Below are 23,965 nucleotides of genomic sequence, written 5' to 3'. Positions count from 1 at the left end.
CTTTTTTAAAATATTAAAGTTTTTTTTGTATGGGCCAGGGATCGAACCAAGGACCTTAGTTGACCTAATCAGTCAGTATATAGATTACAAATTTATTTAATGAATTTTGAGCTCTTTCCCGAATCTCTAGCATTAAAATTATGAATTACCAATATGTTGGTCTTGATGTCTGATAGGATGATGGTAGTACAGGTTTTAAAGTCTCTTTACGAATGTTGAACATGGTTTGTTGAAATTATTATTTTTTACATAAAATTAAACATTATTGCATCGATCGGGTATCGAACCGAGGACAGGAGCGGATCTAATCTATATGTAAATAATGAGTGATTTATTTAATGAATTTTGGAACTGTTCCCGAATTTCTAGCTAATTAATTACGGATTTTTAAAATGGTGCCAAATTTCAAGATGGCTGGTGTCACAGTAATAAATGATTACTGCACTCTAGCGGATAATAATTAAACTAACATGGCGTCAGCGCACTCTCGCCGACGATACAATGATGATGATGACTTCCAGCATCGAAGACAAGATGGCAGACATGACGTCATACTAGGTGACGATATATATGAATGGCAAAAAGTGGTGGGGGTCAGTATGCCAGCAGCCACCACGGGGGAAGGATCGGTCATCTTTTTTTTTTGCACTCGTCGGGGCGAACCGAGGACTCTGAACTCCGTGTCGTAAATGTTTTTTTTTATTATTTTTCATTAAAATTTTATTAAGTGAATTTTTTTATAAATTAAAAATTTTTTTTCATTAAAATTGGGTAATAAATAAAGATTTTAAAGATGGCGGGCCTAACGGAAATTGCAGAGGTGACGTCATCATCCAATATGGCGGAAAACACATCGCCGGAATGTTCGAGAACACAATGACTTAATCCAAAATGGCGGATCCAAGATGGCCACCGTGATCTACTTGTCCAGTTACGTTATGTCCCGTTACACTGTGTCCCTTTACGCTCATCCAAGATGGCCGCCGTGACGACACAATCCAATATGGCTGACCGACAATCTCAATCCACCGCCTGACGCCTGATCTCGGAGGAACTATTATATTCTACTCCGCTAATATTTTTCCTTTGAATGTTTTTTCTCAAATATCGAATTCTTGGAATACTAATGATTTGGTAGTATTTGAGGATGTTAAGGCCCAACCATAGTTTACGCACTAGTTTACACTATTTCTAGTTTTTGTCACGCTCATGTGGTGAACCGCGGCATGACTCGGTGTATGAGCGGTGTGGCCAAGGGGCGGTCCGTGAGCTCTGGCCCCTCCCTCCCAGGACTTAAAATGTCAAAACATAACCCAAGAGAGAATAAAAAAATTATAGCAACTTAGCAATACAAAGTTACAGGGAGATTAATTTAAAAGGATTGTCATTCTTATTGGGCTACAATAATGTATTTTCTCCCCATCATGCCTTGTGTAGGCCCTACTAGAAAACGGCGGGAATCGATGAGTATCCAAGTAAGTCTGTATTTAATGGTGGTTTGACACGTGTTACTGTAAGCACATCTTTCATACAAACTTGACATGCGTTTTTCATGTATTTATGACTTGTTTTTATCGAAATAAACAATTTACTTAATAATAAAGTATAGAAAACAATTAAATAAAAAATAAATTATAAAATGCTTGGTATATTTTTCATACGAAAAAGCGTTGCTCAAATTTCTATGTGTAAACTTTAGAGTTCTAAAGGTCTACCATTACTTGAAAGCTTTAATGTGAAAATCAATGATCTTTATTGATTGAAGTGATAAAAATGTTCTTCCTTTGTTGATATGGTTGTTAAGGCTGTTAGAGCGCATGGTAAGGCGCACGGTAGAGCGTGGTGGTGGCCGGCAGCTCCGCCAGGAGGCGGCGGGCTCCAGGGGCGGCGCGGCGCGCGAGCCGGTGAGGGCGGCCAGCTACATCGGCCCCGCCAACGTGGCGCTGCCCCGCGCCGTGGACTGGAGGCAGCTGGGCGCCGTCACGCCCGTGGCCGACCAGGGGCCCTGCTCGTCCTGCTGGGCCTTCAGCGCCGTGAGTCGCCTTGCTATGCCTCTTTACAGTTCTTTTTTTGTAATTTGTTTGGAATAGGTGCACATATAAAACACATCTCTTTCTCTATATGTCCCTATATAAATATCACTATATTTATATATATGATCTATCTCTCTATATATCTATCATCTCTATCCATATCTCTCCATATCACCCATGTATATGTATATGTATGTGTGTGTGTATGTATAGGTAGATATAGAGACAGGGTGATATGGAGAGATATGGATAGAGATGATAGATATATAGAGAGATAGATCATATATATAAATATAGTGATATTTATATATATATATATACGTTTCTTCCTATATCTCAATCCTTCTCCCTATCTGTATCTCTATATTTCTTTATATCCTTCGCTATATATCCAGTGCCGGTCCTATCAAAATTTTTAGGTGGTGCGAGATCTAAAAATGGCGCCCCTCTAAATAAAAAAATATTGTTAAACTGGTTGCTTAATTTCCCACCAAAAAAAGCAGCCGCCTCAGATTATTAAGCCGAATTACTGCTGTCTAAAATGTCAAATCTTAGAAATGTTTGTTTGACCAGTTTGTGCGATTACCTATATGTGATAGATGTAGATGACAAATGACAAATAATAATATATATAATGATTGTCAACTTTAATTTATTCTATGTTCCATGCAAACATTAATCAAAAAGTATGTAGACATGTAGTAAAAATATTAAAAAAATACCTAGATAATCACTTTTCTAGCTTTAGCACTTGCAATTTTTTTTATCAAGTCAGAATAATTCAACTTTTGGGCAATAGCATTTTCTATAGACAAAATTCCAAGATCGGACAGTCTTTCCTGACACATAGTAGACCGTAGGTAGGTTTTTATGTTTTAATTTACTGAAACTTCGTTCTCCTTTGGCAACAGTTATAGGCACAGTTAGCAAGATACGAAGCACTGTCCATACATTCGGGAAAATATCTTGCCAATCATTTTTTTTATAAGTCGAAGTACTTTTATTGGCTCTCCTGACTGAAGATCTCTTAGTAATGGGTTCAGGCTCACAAGTTCTTCAACCAATTCATGACCAGATATGTCACATGTTTCTCCATCGGTTAAAGTGATTTGCAATTCAGCACAGGCTTTTTCCAACATGGATTTTTCTGGAATTATTTTATTTGTCGTATAAAAATGACCATGTATCATTGAATTTTGACAGTTGTTTAAAACGTGTAACCAATGTATTCTCAATTGTGTCTATCATCGGGTAAAAAACGTTCATTTTATATAATTCCTCCGGATCAGTTGGTGTTTCATATAAGGCTTCGTATTCAAATAACAGTTTTTTCTTCGCGATCGGACTGCCTTAAAAACTTGGTTTATTTCGGCTAGAGACGCTATTTCTTTAGCTGTAATTAGAGTTGAGGAAAAGCTGCGGTACTCTTTCACGAATTCCGAACAGTTTTTCAGTAATTGCGATGCATTTGGTAAGTCCATAGTTTCAGACTGCATAGCTTTACTTACAATGTTTACTTGAAACAATATATCATACCAAGCCACCATTGTAATTATGAACTCAAATTGCTCCATATTCTGAATAAGCGACAATGCCTCTGATGCTGCAACTGAGTCATTAGTTTCTTCATGAAGATTTTGAAGGGCTTCACGAACTGAAGTGTAGTTAAAGCGAACAGCAGCAAGACTAGAAACTCTACTCTCCCAGCGAGTTTCGCAAACTTTTTTTAATGATAATCCGTCTATGTGCTTGGATATCACTTCTCATCGTTTGGTTGATCCAGAGAATAAAACAAATAGTCTTTGGAGAAATCCAAATAAAGAAACAGATTTAACGGAACTTTTGGCTGCATCTGCTATCACCAAATTCAAGCCGTGGCAGCCACATGGATTAAAAAATGCCCGAGGATATAGGTTTAAAATTCTGGTTTGTACACCTTTGTTCACTCCTATCATATTCGCTCCATTATCGTAGCCTTGACCTCTACAATCGTTCATGTCTAAATCAAATTCTTGTACAATCGAATCAAGAAAGAGGCCAGTGAGTCCTGCTCCTGAAGAGTCACTTACTGGCTTGTAAGCAACAAAACACTCTCGCACTTCCACTTCTTCTTCATTAACGTCAACGAACCGGAATGTTAGTGACATTTGTTCAATGCGTCTTACATCAGGAGTGCAGTCCATAATGATGGAGAAGTATTTAGCTGACTTTACCATATTCACTATATTATTTCGAACTTCACTTCCAAGTAAGCCAATTAATTCGTTTTGAATGCGTTTGCTGAAATAGTGGACATTAGTCTCTTTATTTACAACACGGCGGAGGTGCTCCATCATCACATTGTCAAATTTTCCTAATAATTGCACCAAACCCAAGAAGTTGCCATTATTAGGGGTGTATAATGTTTCAGAGCTCCCTCTAAACGCCAAATTATTGCCTGCCAAGAAGAACACTATCGACATCATTCTTTCGAAGATAGCAACCCATCTCGATTTCTCATCTTCAATCTGTTTTTGTAATTGTTTGTCTATCCCGCTACAGTTCTTCAACCTAATCGATGCTTGTATCCAACTGTTCAAACCACGTCGGTGATCTGAGGATGTTTCGTGTGTTTTGAGACGCGTTGATAAGTGCCGTCAGTCGTCAAATCCTTCTTTTCCCAAATTAGAGTTGGGGTTTGTGTTGAGTAAACGACAGCAAAAACAATATACTTTATCTGCAGATTTAGAGTACACGAGCCATCTTCTTTTAAAAATCTCCCCATTTGGCATTACTTTTTCAAAATGCGAATTTGAAAAATGACGGTCGTCACAATTCTTTGGGTAATTTTCGTTGTTCATTTCATTACAAACAGGGCCTCGAAGAAGGATTTCATCTTTTGTTGCAGAGTCAATAATAAGCGGCCATTTTTGAAATATCATCTAGTTTTCTCTCTTTAAAAGATGATGATAACGATTCATCTGCTACAACTTCTTCTGTAATATTTTGAGATGCAGATGAGGTTCCAGGAACAGCTAAATCTTGAAATTGGTGCTGTGTATCTTCAGTGACATAGAATAGGACATACTTGAGTTAAAGATTTAAATTCTGATGTGCGATAATCTATTCCCACGGACCCACGCGATCGAAATCGCCGGCATAGCCAGTTATAAAATAATTAATGTAAGTTTTTTCCCCTTTATTTAATTCAGGGACTATTATAAAACCCGTTTTTTGCACTTTTAATTAATTACGGACCTGTATTTAACCACCATTATTTAACTGGCAGTTAGTATAACTGATTGATTTTTCATTTATTTTCCATTCAAAATACGTAAAAACTCAGTTAACGCTAATTGTCACTTAAATAAAGGCAGTAAAACAGGCCCTTAGACAAAACGTTTTTTAATAGTTATTGGACAAAAAATAAATAACTTTAACAAGAGTGATATATAATATATAGTAGGCCTATAAAAATTTGTTAAAACAAACTAGTACCTACACCTTTACCACCTTATATGTAAAACGCAGTATAGGCAAAGATTAAATAATAGTTATTACGTAACAGGTACATCACTTCCATACAAAAGCTACCATACATACCCTATAATAAATACACTACAAAAGCGCAGTACATCGGGCTGCAAGAAGAAACGTACTCGACAAACGCGCGTAATCATTAAATGCCTAAGACACCGTGTTTAAGGGCGCCGTCTGGCTAGAGAGTAAACGCGTGATCGCGTACATAGCATGTCGTTCTTGCTCGGAGCTGAGTGGCGACATTCGAAACTACTCTTATCTCCTCCTCACTGCCCCACCCCACTATACCCACCCTCCTCCTCACGCCGACACTGCTGGCCAGATAAGAGCCGCCCTGCCGCCTCGCCATGTTAGTCCAGGAAATATGTACATATATGAAAAAAACATGGACAAATTGCAAGAAAAGGTTTTTTTACATCAAAATTCGCAGAAAAATTCGTAGAATAACATATCCAAAATCCACCGAAATCCACTTTCTTTTGGTAACTTTTTTCCGGGTTTTGTCCCGGAAAAACGCGGAAAAAAAACTCAAAACCGGTGCATCTGACGACAAAATCTGTAGAGACAAAAATTAAAGGAAATTAACTTTTCCATAACATATCCAAAGTTCAAGAAAATCCGCTTATAACTTCTGCTTCGTTTCCGGGATTAGTCCCGGAAAAAATATTAAAAATGAAATAAATCGAAAAATTGTGCACTTTACAGCATAATGGTTTAGGGAAAAGATAAAGTAAACAATGTTTTTCATAATATATTAGAATTTCACACAGATCTACATTTCATTGTTTTCCAGGAAATGTCCCGGAAAAAAGTTATAAAAAGAAAAAAAACGGAAACCGTGCACCGTACTTCAAAATAAATCGTGAATTAAATTAAGGGCAAAAGGTTGCATTATATAATTGAACTTTATCAAAATTTGCTTAAAATTTATGCACTATTGTCCTGGTATAGTTACTATTTATACGATTGATTTCCCATTCCCTTGTACTGAGTGAATGAAAACGCAACTGCGATTAAATATGTCATTGACGGAGGATATTTACTTTATCAGTTACCTTGGCCCCATACTGCAATTTACAACGAGATCGCTCAGCTGTACGTTTCATCTTGAAAAAATTATGGATTAGCAACTACTGTATTTGATGGATATGGGAAAACTCACAGTACTAAAGACACAGCACATATGAGAAGAACAAGAGGTAATGCATCACCTGTAGTTGAATTCACAGGAGAAATGCAACTATCACTCCGTAAAGATATGTTTCTTTTGAACGAGCGAAATAAAGGACAATTTTTAAGGTTATTAGCAATACATTTATGCCTAGCAGAATGTCCTGTTGTCGAAGCACCAGGTGATGCAGATATTTACATTGTCCAAGAAGCTCTAAAATGTGCAAAAGAACAGTTGACAACAGTTATAGGAACAGACACAGATTTACTTGTCCTTTTACTCTACTACTTTGATCCACAATCACATAACTGTTTGTGTTTAAAAAGTGAACAAAGGCAGAAGAAAACATATCATATTAAGGAGCTAAAGCTGAAGCTCGGTGATGAAATTTGTAGTAATATTCTTTTCTGCCATGCATTCATGGGATTTTACACAACATCACACATCTATGGTATAGGAAAGGGGAAAATATTGAATCTGATCCAGAATGACAGTGCCTTCAGGCAACTTGCGAAAGTATTTTCAGATAGTATTCCCAGTGTATCAAAAGAAGACATTGTAAAATCGGGAGAACAGCTGCCAGTACGCCTGTACAATGGGTCGAGAAGTGACACACTCGACACTTTGCGTTTTAAAGTGTTTAGTGAGAAAGCAGCTACTAGTTACAAATGTGTACAACCAGAACAGTTACCTCCAACTAGTGCTTCAGCTCGTTTCCATTTCTTAAGGGTTTTCTATCAGATACAAGAATGGAAGGGAATTAAGATGAATCCAGAAGAATGGGGATGGAGAAAATGTGGCCACCTTCTCTTGCCAATTTCGACAGACAAGTCAACAGCTCCGGAATGCCTTTTGAAGGTAATCAGGTGCACTTGCAAGGAAGATGGTTGCGGTGCATCCAACTGCAGTAGTAGGAAACACGGCATCTCATGTTCTTCTGCTTCTGTAAACTGTCATGGATCAACATGTAAAAACCGGCGTGAATTACCTCCCGAGGACTGCAGTTACTGTGACGGTTTTTAATTTAATTGTATGGTATGTTTTGTGAGAATGGACGTGTCGAATTTATCTTTCAAACGATAAGCAGTTGAAATGAGTCTGATTTTTTTCTGTAAAATTATTAAGGTAGATTTTAAAAACGTTTTAACACATCACTAACTGAAAAAGGAATATAATTTAAGTGACTTCAAAATATATTGTCGCGGGTTGAAATTTTGCAGGGTTGTTGAAATCAAATTTAGGGACTTTACTGACGGGACTCTGGGCTGGCTGCTCTGTTCACTCGTCAGCGCAAGTGGCGTGACCATGTAATTGGGGCACGGGGCCGGCGCGGCGCGCTGCGGGCTTGCAGAATTTTGTTTGTTTGTTTGGCCGCGCGCTGGCGCAGCCACGGGCCGCAGTTACTGGGGCGCGCTGTCGTAACAAGCCGCGCGGTGTGGCCTGCACATTGGGGTAGAGGGGGGGTAGTCTTCCCAGATGTTCTAGTTAGTTGTTTAGTAAATTTGACTTCAATAACGAGCTTTTGTTATGGTAGGCGCGGCAGGGCGCGCGAATTTAAGCGCAAGTGAGTGGTGACTCGGGGCTCACTCAGGCGGAGGCTATGCGTCTCACCTGTGGTCACGAGTTGTTAGTTCGTTCGTGATGTAGGAATTCAGGCTCACTCAGGCGGAGGCTATGCGTCTCACCTGTGGTCACGAGTTGTTAGTTCGTTCGTGATGTAGGAATTCAAGCTTTCGGGCAGAAGCTATGGCCGACGCCAGAGGCCACGAGTCGTTTAATTTAAGTTAGGTCATAATGTAGTCATCTTCAAGCTTTCGGGCGGAGGCAATGGCCTTCGTCACTAGTCGTTTAGTTATAATTTTTAAAATGTAATGTTCGTTCGGATTTTAAGGGCAGGAGAGGCCCCTACGTTAGTTTTAAGTAATCGATCAAGAAAGGCTTTTCGGAAAATGTGAGTATGGACTTATCTTTGTTTTAATTTTAAGTATTAATTATGATTTGAGGTATTCGGAAGGACTAGGGAAGTGTTTAGTGAAGTTCTCTCATTCTCTCTCTTGTAAGGTCGTTCAATCGTTAAGGAAGTAAAGAGATTATTGTTTTAAATTGTAATCCCGCTATTTAAATGTTCTTTAAAATGATGTTGAGTATTTGACTTTAAGAATAAAATAATTTTAATTAAGTATTATGTTATTTTGCAAAATCTCCTTAGTTCAGCTCTCACCAGACATCCTGTACGGGATGACGAACCTATGATCCTAGGTACAGTAAAGTATTTTATGAAGTTAAGACTAGTTGATGCCAAGCGAGTTGTTTCTATGTAAAGAGCTACGATTCTCGCCCCCCCCCTCTGAAGGTGGATCGTGACAATATTATGGAAAATGAATATAGTTCGGATCTGACATAATTTGACATAAGATACAATTCTTTCTGTTATTTAGCCTAAATATTCAATACTTTTTCCGTGGCCGATCACAAAATAAATTCTATTTACCAGATTTCAGTGAATTTAGGATTTAGTATAGGAAATCTTGTGTGCTTTTGTTTGTCCCACTGAAACTTTTTCAATACGATGTTCCGTTTTCGTTTTATTGAATTTTTAAAGATTTTCCAGGACGAGTCACAAAAAAAACTATATACATATGTATATATATATATATATATGAGCAGATTTTGGTGAATTGAAATTAAATTTAATACAAAAAAGTCTTTAATTTTAGTCACGACTTTCTTTGACGTACGATACAACGTTTTCGTTTTGTATTTTTTTTTCAGGAAATTTTCTGGAAAACCAAAAACCTATTTTGTGTTGATTTTTGTGTATTTGTAATGTATTATGAAAATCGTTGTGTACTTTAACTTTGTCATGAAACATTTTGCTATAAAATGCGCCATTTTCAATTTATTTCAATATTTTAGGTTTTTCCGGGACGAATTCCAGAAAACAAAATAGTATTTATTAGTGGATTTTTGTACATTTTTGATATTTTATGGTAAATTTAGCTCTCTTTAATTTTAGTGTCTATACATTTCTTCGTAGAACGCACCGTTTTCCAGTTATTAATTTATTCCCCATTTTTCCGGGACAAATCCCGGAAAAAACGTTACCAAAATAAAGTGTATTTCGGTGGATTTTGGACATGATATTCTACGAACTTTTCTGCAAATTTTGATAAAATAAAACCTTTTCTTACAATTTGTCCATAAATCGACCCCTTTTTCTTATAAAATGCCTGGACTATGTGTCTGAATCTTTCTGCGTCCTTTAGTTTACCGTAGCCGGCGTGCCAATTGCATATATGTTTAGAGTGTAGCGATATAGCAAGATACTTATTTTAGTGGTTGATATTAACGTGTTAACAATAAGTTATTGTGTATATGTCACACAGACAAATGTGACTGCATACGTAAAAAAATAATTCTGTCTGAATTACTGACTTAGAAATACATGTCTGGACACTACTTTACATTGATGATTGATTACAATGTGATGTTTTCCCGGTTATTCGCAAAACTACTTGAAAACCTCTATGGTGCCAGAAGTACAGTCACGCTGTGAATGACCATTTTAATTTACATATATTTAATACCAAAAATGTTTAACTTTTGAACTTTTTTCTTAATTTTTATCTGTATATATTTTTTAAATTTTGATCGGTTACTAAATTAACAGCATTTCTGCACCAAGGGCGCGGGCAGTTTTATTCAGTCTCAAGGGTGTCATAAATACGTAGGCAAACAGGCAAATTTCCAGACTAAAATCAGTAGTAGCGATATTTTAAATACAAATAATTTAAAAGGCACACATTTTTACTAACGGCTGTTACATTTTGAGTTTTAATAATGGAATTTTTTTTTTAAGTTTAAGAATGTTTGGTATGAAATAAAAAGTAGATAAGTTTTAAAAAAATTTGATAACAAATGAAACGAATCTAAATCATCAAAGAAAAATATTTATTCAATAATATTAAATCTTCGAGTAACAAAATAAAAATATACCTTACAGCAAAAAACATTTTCTTCAAGGCAGCTGCAAAATAAATTTTTGTCATTCAACTTTCTTCATAAGCACTGCACTACACAGTTTTTCCAGTATGACAAATTGAGTAAACGAAATCCACCCCTCTCGGCACAGACTACAGGTTTAGGTAGATTTCGAAGTACCTATCACTTCATGAAATGTTCAAAAAACTTATATAAACTTCTGAAACTTTTTTAGCATCCTGTACGTTCTACAATATTCAAAATTGATCGAATGAACACTGTCTTATTTCATGTCCCAAAACTATGTTAAAAGATTTAGTTCAATTCATCCAGGACTGAATAACATAGAACGTAAAGTGGTCACAAAAAATTGCTCTGGATCATTGTTTATGATAATATGAAGATAGTAAAAAATAAATTTCAACATATTTGATAGGAACTATAAAACTGTTTTCAACCTCTATTATAAGTGTAAATAGTTCGTCGTAGCAACAATTGTTTCAGCCAAAGGTTTTGGATAATGTTTAGGAGTTTTGCATAAATTATTTCATTTTTGATAGTATATCAACTAAAAAGTTAATGATTTTTTTTTGTCTTTTAACCGTTTTTATTCCCACGGCTTGGAGTAATGGCTGGTTACATAATATTTTACTTCATATAAACGTTCTTGGCAATATATAGAAAGTAAAATAAAAATATGAATGACTTTGATAGTGTAGGTACATGGTACGGAAGTTTTGTTTAGTTCTTTTTATCTCCACATGAGTTTTTTTTTTCAACTTCTTGCGGTCTAATCAATAATTGTTTTGGACCAAAGTTTTAGATAAAAAATAAAAATATACATTTAACATTAATTGTTATATAATTAATTTTTTAAGGGTTTTACCATAAATAATAACGTATTTAATATTGTACATAGTAGGCCTATGGGAATTGAGTTTTTTTATATTTCTACCCTTGCTATTTACAACCCCTTGAGCAATCGTTTGGCTTATCAAAAATTGTTTCAGACAAAAAATTGTGTTAAAAATTATAACATTTACAAACAATACTAACAGATTTGATGATGTGTCTACTAAGGAAGTTACGAACTTTTCTGTCCTCAAACTCATGTTTTTTCCGACCCTTGCATTTATGGTTGGTCGTATCAAAAAAATGTATTCAAAGGTTTTTGGTATTACTCCTACGAGTTATAATACGTTCAAACGATGCAGTATTTGTCATACTATGGGATTTAAAGCGATTGTTACGTTAATCAAAACCTTCCCCATTTTACCACTTTGGTGGGATTATTCCCATTAAAGAATTCGACCAAAATTTTATTACTATATTTTATTTACCAGTTTGGAAATGATTTGTGCACAATTAAGGCAGTATCGTGTCCATAAATTGTATATGTATATACACACAAACGTTTGATTTCACGATGGCTTCGGTATCTATAGAACATTAAACGAAAAATCATCTTAAAATTTTCCTGCAGTCGCACTTTGGAAACGGCTTCAATAACAATAGGTAGTCTTTCTTCGAAATATACCTAAGAATCCACAAACCAAACAAAATAGAAGAAGAAAATAATGCATATAGATAACCCATAAAATAAAATTGTTTTTAAATATAGAACTGTGTTAAATATTAATTAAATTTTTGAATGTAGTTACATACAATCCAAAAATAAACATTTTTTCCAACAATGTTCACACCTTTAAGTACTTTCTTATTTATGCAGATACCAATTTTACATGTTCTGTTTGAAATCACCTTCTGCATTCAGTTTTCTCAAACTCACCACACACATATGCACGAGCACATTTAAACTGGTTTTCTTGTTAAACATAATTTCCCAATCAGAATGACACTTGGCATATTACCTGTATAAATACTAGTCCTATAAAAAGTACATTGTAAAACCCAATATTTAAGTTGAAATAAAACCGCCGTGTTTTCTAAATATCTTCATTGAAGGACTACATCATGACACGTTAGTGTTACTGGCAGTAATGAATTCATGTAGAACTGTATAAGTTTTTCTTCCATTAAACTTTTACAGAAATTGTAATCTTTTGTGATTTTCTGAAAAAGCATTCCTTTTGGAGTCCAAACGACAAAAAGGCATAATTAGCGACCTGTAACATGGAGTTGTCCCTGAATTTGGTACATGTACATATGACCGATCTTGAGATGCATTTTTCCATCCTTCAATTCACAAAAAAAGAATTTTTTTTTCTCCAGAATTACCGTTTCAGGAAGCATAGTCTTGGCAGTTGCATTTGATTTCAATGATGCCATCACTACCAATGAGCCCATCAGGCAATGCTGCTAGAAATTGTATATTTTCGTCAATGAAAAGTCCTGAAGGAATTATGACTAAGCCCACCTCCTGTTCCAGCTGAGTGACTGCATGGGGTTCGTTCTCAATTCCATATTTAGTTGCTTTGTTTCTAGAGAAGGTTGAATATAAAATAGATTGAACTGTTTTAGAGCGCGGTGTTGTTTCTCTCATTTGACATATTTTTCCGAAATTTGAAGCCGTCAGACGCTTTGCTCTTTCACATTTCCACAAGATACAGTGCCTTTGTCCAGTGGTTGATGACTGGATATGCTGAATTTCTTTGCTGTCACACTGCAGTCCTCTCAAAAATTCTTCTTTTTTCTTTTCGTATTCTTCAGGATTCATGTCTGGTATCTGAGAAACATTGCCATAATGTGAGTCTTTTGAAAAGTTAATTTTCTTGTTAGTATTCTTTGTGGGGTTTTCCAAGCGCCTCTTTTCTTCTTTTTTCAGTAGAATTTTTTTTTTGCTTTTAAATTTTTTTTTTAATATTCACCAGGACTGTGATTTGTGAATTTTTTGTGAATTTCGGCTTGTTCGTTACCATCTGCATTGCACGAAATAACTGAAAGTTCACTTATGGTAAGGTATCCACCACGGAGAGAAAAGTTGACTCTTTTACCACTAACAAACTTTGCAACTGTATTATTAAAAGACTCAGCTCTATTTGTTGTCATGTTTTTCAAGAGCCTTTCTGCATGATGAACTACCACATTATTTTCTGACATTATTTCATCCCACATGCCCATACTTTTCATACTTGGAACTATATTCTCTTCTGTGCTTCTAGAACCATCACAATAGTATTCTCGTTCACTGCACTTTGAATGGTCCCCGAATACATGAAATGGTCCATTGTGAATATCACTCCGTAATTCCTTTACACGTTCTTGTTCAGTTATTCCTCCGACAGGGGAAAGAGGAGGAGAAGGGCCACTATCGCCTTGAGCAGTCAAGGCCTCGCGCCCCCCCCCCCCCCTCCCGACTACACGTCACGCCACCGCGGCGGGAGAGATAGCAGCCGGCTGCCGGTACAGCTACAGAGGGCGCCACGAGGTGGCTAGCAGTTTCGCCCGTGCATACGTTTACCTCTAGTATTGCCATTAAGAATTTTCCGCGGTGACATGCCTGTTTAAATGCAGGAATCAATGCAAGAAGGTACAGGGCGCGTCTGACTGGTGAGTTCCTTAAATTCTGACGGTTTTTACTGCACAAAAAAATAGGTTGAAAAGAGCCATTTTCGTGATATTGGCGGGGTCGCAAAAGTGTTAAGGTGGGTATGTGACAACTTAAATCCACCAGACCGACGTCGAATGTTCTTTTTACTCCTTTCCTGCCCAAACAAAAATTGAAAATCTCAAGTTCTTTCCAAAGGAGAGATATAGAGGTAAATGTATACAGTGGCTTCCTTCCATCGTCCAGACGGCGCCCTTAATCTCGCCGTGCGGTTTCGTTCGTTGATAAGTGGAAATGTCTTATCGCAGTACCACAGAATACACTAGAAAGTAGTGGTGCACTGGTATGACTTTACCGATTACCGATTCTTGAAACGTCCACTTTATATGGTGATAAATTATTACGCTATTCATGTTTGGCCTTTGTGTATAAACATATGTTAACATTTAAATAAGTTAAGATTCTTATCGGAAAATAACTGTACTAAAATAACGGAGATAATTTCAGAACGATTGTGAACGTTTAGAACAAGTAAACGTTAATAACATTTCAATGCAATGTATATGTATGGAAATTAAGTGTCGCCAACGTCTTGTCGCAATATGTATTTCTTATCATCGCCGAACATGCACGAATACGCCATATTTACAAAACTTTGGATACGTTGCTGTTAATATGCGATTAATCGGTATCCGCATCTGTGCTCCACTACTAGAAAGGAACTTATATAACCAATACTTACCTACTTCTGTTTTCTATTAAGAATTCTTCTGTAATAATCTAACGACACACACACTGTACAACACAGATATACACTCGCGCATGTTTGAACGACTTGGCAATTCAATAAACAATGCTTGCCTAGCGAAACTAGTACGGACGAAATTTAACCCCGCGTCCCACTCCCCCGCAATGGACGACTTGAAATGGGGAAGGATCCAAGCAGTTCAAGTAACGGCCGGATGAAGCGCCAATGTAAACTGTGGGACACAGGATGTAAATAAACAGTCGCTAGTAATGGAATCCGAATAAGCCACGTTGAAAGAGCTGTCGTACACAAAATCATTGTTAATTTGAATTCATTTGAATTTGGTGACGTGACACCGTGACGTCAGAGGGCAGGTATCTCAAGTCATCCATTTTCCCGTGAGACTCGACCGATCGTCGCCGTCGTTCGTCTCATGTGTCGGTTGATTTCGGCGCCCCCTCCCTTGATGGCGCCCGGGGCGGTCGCACCGCTCGCACCGCCCTAGGACCGGCCCTGTATATATCCATATATATATATATATATATATATATATATATATATATATATATATACATACATATATACATATATATATATATATATATATATATATATATATATCTGTATATCTCGCTCTGTCTCTCTATACCTCTCTCTACGTCTATATCTTTCTACCTTTACAAAACAGAAGTCGTTTTCACAAACAATATCTAATTATTATATATTTTTTACCTATGTATTTTTATCTATCTTTTTACCTGTCACAGGTGACATAGGTATATAAAAACATGCGTGAATTCGAATGTTACGTTGTGTAAAAATTTCAAAGCAATCGGTGAATTGAACGAACGAACACACACAGACACACACGCGCATGGTATTTGTATCTCGTAAGCGAGTGACCGAAATAAAATAATGAAAACTAAAATAATTTTTTTCCCGGGAGTTACGTTCGTGGGATTAAGTTCTTGAATTTTGTTGTGAATCGCCTTGAATATATTTAAACAAATTTTTTTTTTCTCACAAAAATCGGTCCAGTATATCCTAAAAAATAAAATCTTCCCCAAAAATACTAGTGGTATTTTTATCTTTGTTCCTAGTGCAGCTACAAGGTTGAAATTTGGGGTGAGTTTGTAACCCATCAGACGAAACTTTTGGCCAAAATTTGGAACGAATGCGCGTGAGGGCAGCTCACCCCATACTTAGCTGGCTATGACCTTTGTTTAAATATTAATATTTTTTTAAATTAAATAATACAGTCATATATAAAGTGAAAGTGATTTTACAACTCTTAAAATTAATTAAATTTTTTTAAAAATATAATGCACACATTAATTTTATTTTTTACCTCGAAGTACGCTAGAAGTACACGGATTCGTTTACTTGAATTCCTCCATATTTCACTTCCAGTTCGGACAGCCAACGTGATCGCTTCCGGGGCAAGTTCAGGCTAATTCGGACACAGCTTTATACCAAATATCGTAATACGACAATGTGGGAAATGCTGGACGATTGGCATTGGCGAAGCGCGAGACGCGTTACTGCATTGCTTTCTAGCTATTTGCCACTCCACGCCGCTAGATGCCACTACTGTAACTAGTCTCACGCACGTGGGTACACTCCACGCCGCCGGGTTCGCTGACATCACCTGTCTCGTGTATTTCTTCCCAGTTTCCCATGTAGTCGCTGGCACTGTTTCCAACCAGAGGGCGGTGTTGCAGACGGGCGCGCTGGAGGGCCAGATGTTCAGGAAGACCGGCAAGCTGGTGCCGCTGAGCGAGCAGAACCTCGTCGACTGTTCGCGGAGGCACGGCAACCACGGCTGCTCCGGCGGTTCCATGAACCTGGCCTTCCTGTACGTCAGCGAGAACCGCGGCCTGGACACCGACCAGGCCTACCCGTACACCGGCCAGGTGGGCTCGCCGGCACCCGTGTTCCTGCACCTTCGCAATTGTAGTATTCCAGTTGTGAGAGCGATGCGGACACGCGCCCGTGCGGATTAGCTCGCCAATGAATACGTTACTCCGTCCGACCAATACAAGCGGAGTATTTGGCCGCCGGGGTCGCTTTGTTTGCAGACGTTTTAAATACGTGAAAAATTGTTTCAAGTACAAGAATATCCAGAGTTATATCACTACTTTGTGGTTTATTTTTATTTTATGTATAAAACCTGATCACGATATTTTTTCGTCGGATCTCAGAGTTTTTTTTTTCCTTTTTAAAATTAATTGCTGCGATCTTTAAGTTCAGTCTCATTGTTGTCGTTTGTTACGTTTTCTTAAATTGCATTAAGCGACAGACGGATAGTGAAACATAGATATCTTGCGTGTCCGGATCCGTTTCCGTATCATTGTAGAACTGGTCTAAAAGGTAGGTGCTAGGTTTTTTAAGATGAAGTCGCTCTGGTTAAGCCTAGGCTACATTTACGATAGCACGCAAACAGCATATTAATAGTAAAGTTGCATACGTATAGCACATTAGAAGTGAAACTTCACCTACTGATTGTAGTTCTTCGTCGGCTCACTAGCAGTGCTACTAGTATTTTCGGCAAGCAAATTTGATAGTTAAAATGTTATACATAAATTCACGATTTTAGGGGCTTTCATACAGTATAAGTTACAAGTAATGTGTTTTAAAATCTATATGTCTGAAAATTCAGTTTCTAGTCGTGTTAAGAGGCTTCTGAATAATGTTTTTACTCAGCAATTGACGTATCCGCAGCCACAAGGTCTCACCCAATTGCTCGTTGTCGCCATCTCTACTTACCATGATGGCTGTAAAGAAATTCACTTCAAAATATTTTGAAACCAATATGGGAAAGGTCGGTTTAATATTGACTTTAAAAACATGAGCATGGTAAAAAAAAAAGTACCGTATGTCCATAAAATAATATCCCGGTTATAAATTTTATTAGTGTTAACTGTAAGCTTTGTAGTGTGTTGGTTCAAGGTCACAAAGAGTAACTCAAACAGTTTTAGATAAGCGAATGCGCGAGTACTGCTTTGTTGTTTTCTCGCTTGCAGCGTCACCTAAGCAAAATGGCGACTGAATGGCGTCTCCCCATTGTAAACTCTTCGTACAAGAGTGGTTGAACGTTGGAGTTCCTGACCGTTGGATTGGTCGTAATGGTCGAGGCGACAGAGCTCTTTTTCGCTGGCCTCCATACGTTCACCTAACATAAACGCCATGCGATCTTTCCTATAGGGCTTTATTATCGTGTCTACGTTCCGCCGCTACCTAATGATTTGCCAGAGTAAAGACACAGAAATGAAGACTTTTTAACCAAAGTATGGGAAGAATTGGACTGTAGGTTGGATGTGTGCCATGTAACTAAAGGTGCACATATTGAACATTTGTTAGAAAAAATAGATTAGTTTACCTTCAAATTGATGTATGAATTGTTGTCAATATTCTAAATTAAACTGTTATACTATACCATTAAAACTGGGACAATCTTTTATGCACATACTGCATTATTACGCATCAACTCCCTAATGCAGGGGCTATAAACAACGGAAGGAATACAGCGACGCAACAACGAAACACGCAACCAATGCAAGAAAATTACGGTCACTTATAAAGACGTTATGAACCCTACAACTTTATATCGTAACACAGCAGAAAACAAATTTATATCTCCGGCTTACTTTGATAATTCACGTTTATCATGAAAACATCTGAAATTGCCAAAAGTTTGATTTAAAATTATTATTTTCTTTCACTGGCGAAAATTCAACAAATGAAATTGTGATGTGTTAGATAGCAACACAACATTGTGTCATTTTATGCACAAAATGTCTGCGTCTTTAAAAGATTATCTTTTCACGAAATGCGGAAACGCAAGGAGTTGAAAGTTGGTCGATGCTTGCGTTGCTTTTGTAGCGTTAGCGTTTTGCGTAGTTTATAAACGGGCATTTGAAAATTTTATTGATAACCTTTTGCGTCTTTCGTTTGTTACTTTGCTGCGTTTGTTGTTCGTAAAGTCGGCTTAAAGCTGGGTTTAGACGTACCTAAAGAAAACACAAAACCCAAACGAATGACTCAAAAAGTTAAATACCGATGTATTAAAATACTCGTTTATAAACTATGGAACACGCAACAACGCAACGCAAGCATCACGTTTGGGATTGCGTTCCCGTCTTTCCTCATTTGAAGTAAATAGTTCCGAAAACGTTTAAATATTTCTGTGCATAGAAGGTCACGATGTTGTTTCTATTACAAGAATCACGTTTTCGCTCGCTAAATTTTCGTACGGTGAAAGTAAATAATCATTTTGAAATGTTTTCATGGACATGAATACCTATACAGCTGGGGCAAGGGTACCCATATGTTATTTTGTAAAGAAAAAAAGGGGGGGGGGAGGGGATATACCTGGGTGTATGGAGTATTTTTTTCATGTTTTGGAAGACGAATGGCGACTTTTAAGTAGCCATAAAAAGTTTCATTTCCGACCCTCATGCATGAACGCATAAAAAAAAAAAATGATGCATGTATATAAAAAACGCTATGTAAATTTATTTCGGTGTTGAACAACTTTTAAGTAATACCTGCATTTTCTTGAAAGACAAGAACTTGAATACACAATTTTTTTTTCTTCCTTCCCCTGAGAGCTTAAGGGGACCTTGCCTTTGGGTTGGTGACGTGTTGCGATTTGCGTGCTGTGCAAACGACCGTGTTTTCCCTTGCACTGGTGGACGGACGGTGCCCGGCGCGCAGGAGGGGCCGTGCCGCTACCGGCGCGAGGGGGCCGGCGCCAGCGCCGCGGGCTACGTGGTGCTGCGCAGCGGCAGCGAGGGCCAGCTGCTGGAGGCCGTGGCCACCGCGGGCCCCGTGTCCGTGTACCTGGCCGCCGCCCACGAGTCCTTCCGCTTCTACCGCCAGGGCGAGTACACGCTTGGCACGGGGGGTCAACCGTATCCTTGTATGTTGTATACTGCCCATATGTTAGCAATACGCAGACAATATCCATAAGACGTAGTTTTGACATCAAACCCGTTTCACCGTCACGCTTTTGCAAGTGCAGATAGCCCCTCATCCCCTCTCAGTGAGGGGCTTATTAATTACAGGGAGTTCCCCCCCCCCCCCCTAAGGATCTACGCCTGTGGCCATATTCATACCACCCTGCTTGTTAACATTGTAAGTATTATTGTGCATACCAACGTGAGCTATAATAAGTTTAAATATTTTATAATTTTACTATTTGCTGTTTTTGTTTGTGTGTTTTGAAAATTTCAAGATGTAAACTTTAAATCTCATTTTACACATCCCCCCCCCCCCCAACACGACTCTTATGTTAACATTATGTTAGTTATTTCACCTTTATAACCTCTTTAGTGGCCCATATGTTTTTTCGCCATATTAAACATCTGTTGGGTGACGGAAGCAAAAGTTATTTCCGTTTTGCTAGGCATGATTCTGATCGGCTGACTCTGTCCAACATATTTTAGAAGCCGTCCTATATGCAAAATATTTTATGGAAACACAAGTCATCCAACTTATCAAAGAAATATGGCTGCGCAAATAACGTTTTTGATTACATCATAACCCTCCAACATTATTTCACAAAACATTTTGGAAGGTGTCGCAGGCGAAAGATTAACAGTGTGGCAGAGCCCTTAGAGAAGTTGAGGGGCGAGATGAGACAGGAGCAGTGCCGGAACGAATGGGTGGCCAAAACTGGAGCACTTCGAGAAAACCCACCGGCTCACGGCAACGTCCGTCACGTTCCCCCACACTTGCGAACAATCCGGTTGGACCTCGCCGGGAATCGGCTCGCCTTGGTGGGAGACGAGTGATCCGACCACTGTCACCATGAGCCCGAACATTGCAGGGACATTGCAGGGACATTCTTGAATCATTTGTGCTGTAAGGGCAAGGGCTCCAAACAGACGGTATCATTCTGCAAATCATTTCAAACTGCTCCGTCGGATTCAGTGGAAACTACTGATCATTCCAATGACTGAAAGTAACTAATCTATCTAGATATTTCTACTTATTTCTAAGCGAATTAAATTTATTTCGTGATGACTTTCATAAAAACAGCTACTGATACGAAGTGAAGCCCTATTGTACCAAAGTTGAGTGTTTCTCTGATTGGCATATTCAGGGTGTAAGCCAGGTGTAAGGGCTGTTGCATCTTGGGCAGAATTACCTACCTTTTCATGCTGTCAGCCCATCAGTGCCGAACCATTTGGAAACACCAATCAGCGATATTTAATTTAGAAAGCATGTCAGCATTGTGCCAGTACGAAAAATGACTTCTGTACTTTCTTGTCATTTGACGTAAAGGACTTAGTGAGTGGAGTTTTTTTTTTTTTGGTGGATAATATATTGTAGTTCACTTTGAAATAAGTTACATTGTAAACATGACTGAAAAATTGTGAAATTTAGCTGCATACCTAACTGTTTAAACTGGTTCAAAACTATTTCTTTATGGTCATTTTCAGTACTTGTTGTGTTTTTCAATCAAATTTAACTGATTTATAGTATATATATAATGTAGACTATTAATTTCTTAAATATTTAATTCCCTCCCTCCTTGAAATAAAATGCAAGGAGAAACTGTCAAAGAAGTATACAGGAGTTAAATGTGGCATTCTTTCTAAAAACATTTTTTTTTTCAATAACAAATTCAGACATTCATTTTCACAAGTAACATTAGGTATAAAAACTATTGTAAAATACCTATTCTACACTTTGAATTGTTTCAACACTCCCTTATAAAAAAGTACACAAAAACTAAAAGCAAAGTGGAGTATTATTAAAATATATGTATATTTGAAACATGTGAAAACACACGCTTCTAACTGATGCTGCGCGTGGGTTCCAGGCGTGTACTTCGAGCCACGCTGCCTGAACAACAACACCGTGCTGCACCACGCGGCGCTGGTGGTCGGCTACGGCACGGACCGCGACGGCAGGGACTACTGGATCCTGAAGAACTCTTGGGGGACGTCTTGGGGACAGCAAGGCTACATGCACTTGGCCCGCGACGGGACCAACCACTGCGGGGTCGCCACAGCTGCCAGCTACCCGCTGGTGTAGCGGACCCACCCACGCCAACTTCTTCAGTTATAGTCTACAGCTTTACGCCAACGACCAGAAACCCTTTTTTACCGAGACTCAAATTAACTTATTATTCACAAATCTTCTTAACTACTGATCCCTCCAAAACTTTAAGACCATTAGAAGTTTTAAGATGTTTTTTTCCCCCTAAATTTGCGATTAAAGTGACCAACTTATTACTGTTCTCCAATTTTGTAATGTCTACAAAACAAAATTAACAGTTGTATAAAATATTAAATAATTCTTTTAAATAATGAAGATTATAAATACTAAATCTGAAGATGCACAAACACGGAGTATTCGGACGTCTGATTTGGGGGTCAGTGAATATTTGGTTTAACCTCCTATTTCTGACAATACATTCTATATGTCACTTCAAAACAAAGAAGCAGGCACTTCTACAAGGATAGTAACATTGAAAATTCCTAATCAAAATATCAGTGGCAAAGCAGGATAAATTTTATAACTTACGATACTGTACCTCTGGACTGTAACCTAACATTTAATGCTAAGGATTTACCGTTGGATGATTTTAATGCGGCGTGCAAGATTCGTAGGAATTACTGTAGAGAAGCCATACATCAGTTTTGAAACTGAACTGTAACTTTGCAGCGCCCTAATACCGATGCTAGAGCAAATGACTATTGCTGTGGGCAAAATTCATTACACTGGTTAATGTTTACGGAAATGAATATGAGCTAAATCTATGGTGTTCAAGTTAAATGGTAAAATTTTATTGACTTAGTAATAAAATAAAATGGATATATGTTTCAATAATTTTAAATAAGAGAAAATTTTTTAAAAAGCTGCAAAACCATCACTGTAATAGTGATAACATATTGTTATGAAACCCACCTAACCTGGCGCAGTTTAAAAAATAACGTCAAACAGGACAGTGTTTTTGGACTGCAAAACGGTGCGGCGTTAGCTGCATGTAATTCTTTCTCTCTCCCCACCCCCCTCCTTTCAAACACAACAATTAAACGTCGCGTATTCAGCTCAGACGCCAACACAAGGGCTAGCTTTAATTGGTCACGTGGTTGAATAAGGGCTTAACCATGGATTCAGGGAAGGGCAGCTGCCCATCGTTTTCTGAAGGGGAAGAAAAAAATAAAACAAGCTGACGTAGAAATTTTTTTTAACTAATCATCCCATTCTATTGTTAAAATAACTTATTTTAGTAAATACGTATTTTTTTTATTATTGTGTGACATTCTTCAGTTGTGCCCTTGTGGCTTAGCCTACTCTAATCTACCAACAGAATGTAACTTCTCCTGATTCAAATATATAATTTTTATACTTTATGGCTTGTCCTACTCATTTTAAATCCTCCCTACTACCTTAAATTTTACCTTCCTGTAAGGTTAGTCACCATGCACTATAACAACAATATAATCTGTTCAAATGCAAGCAGTCATCCGACAGAATACTTACAGAATCAGCCACCAGGGGTGACCAGTGGCGTAGCCAGGATTTGTGTATGGGTGGTGTTAAGAAGCTTGGCACCCCCGTATAAAAGCGGGGGGTCCGGGGGTCCTCCCCCGGGAAAATTTGGATTTTAAGGTGTAAAATAAAGCTATTTTAGCAGTTTTCGGTACTTAAATTTAAATATTGTAATGGTAAAATTTTTATTAAATTTAATAGGATATTTGTTTGAGTGATGAATAAGAAATTAATTAAATATTTGGTGCTAAGGGGGGGGGAAGGTTTGAACCCCTAAAACCCCCCCTGGCTACGCCCCTGGGGGTGACTCAACTTCAGTAACACCAACAACGCTCGTTCAAGGTATCAAGAGTCTAATATTTTTCAACAGCTTCCCTCTTACTTGTAACCGCCTGAAGAAAATGGGTGAATATTTCATGTCAGTGACTGCTAGTGCCATTATAGTTACATTTTCCCCCCAACAATCACATCTAGTGTCCTAAGCTGTGTCCCACGCA

General features: G+C 37.8%; 1 protein-coding gene across 4 annotated transcripts in view; it reads left to right on the top strand.

The window, feature by feature from the left end:
- Window positions 1–23,329, top strand: part of LOC134541893 (procathepsin L-like) — a 43,016-nt gene extending 19,687 nt beyond the window's left edge. The window contains exons 4-7 of one of the 4 annotated variants that reach the window (XM_063385622.1): window positions 1,805–2,033; window positions 16,682–16,873; window positions 19,677–19,842; window positions 21,790–23,329. In XM_063385622.1, the coding sequence (XP_063241692.1) occupies window positions 1,805–2,033; window positions 16,682–16,873; window positions 19,677–19,842; window positions 21,790–22,243 (1,041 nt within the window). In that variant the 3' untranslated portion in view covers window positions 22,244–23,329. Of the gene's footprint in view, window positions 1–1,804; window positions 2,034–16,681; window positions 16,874–19,676; window positions 19,882–21,789 lie in introns of all 4 variants that reach the window. The other 3 variants (XM_063385621.1, XM_063385624.1, XM_063385623.1) reach the window with 3 other exon arrangements.
- The last annotated feature ends 636 nt before the right edge of the window (window positions 23,330–23,965 follow it).

The sequence above is a fragment of the Bacillus rossius genome (genome assembly GCF_032445375.1).
Source record: "Bacillus rossius redtenbacheri isolate Brsri chromosome 4 unlocalized genomic scaffold, Brsri_v3 Brsri_v3_scf4_2, whole genome shotgun sequence".
In the NCBI taxonomy this organism is placed as follows: Eukaryota; Metazoa; Arthropoda; class Insecta; order Phasmatodea; family Bacillidae; genus Bacillus; species Bacillus rossius.
Note: the sequence above shows the minus strand (reverse complement) of the source record. Positions and strands in the feature narration are given on the sequence as shown.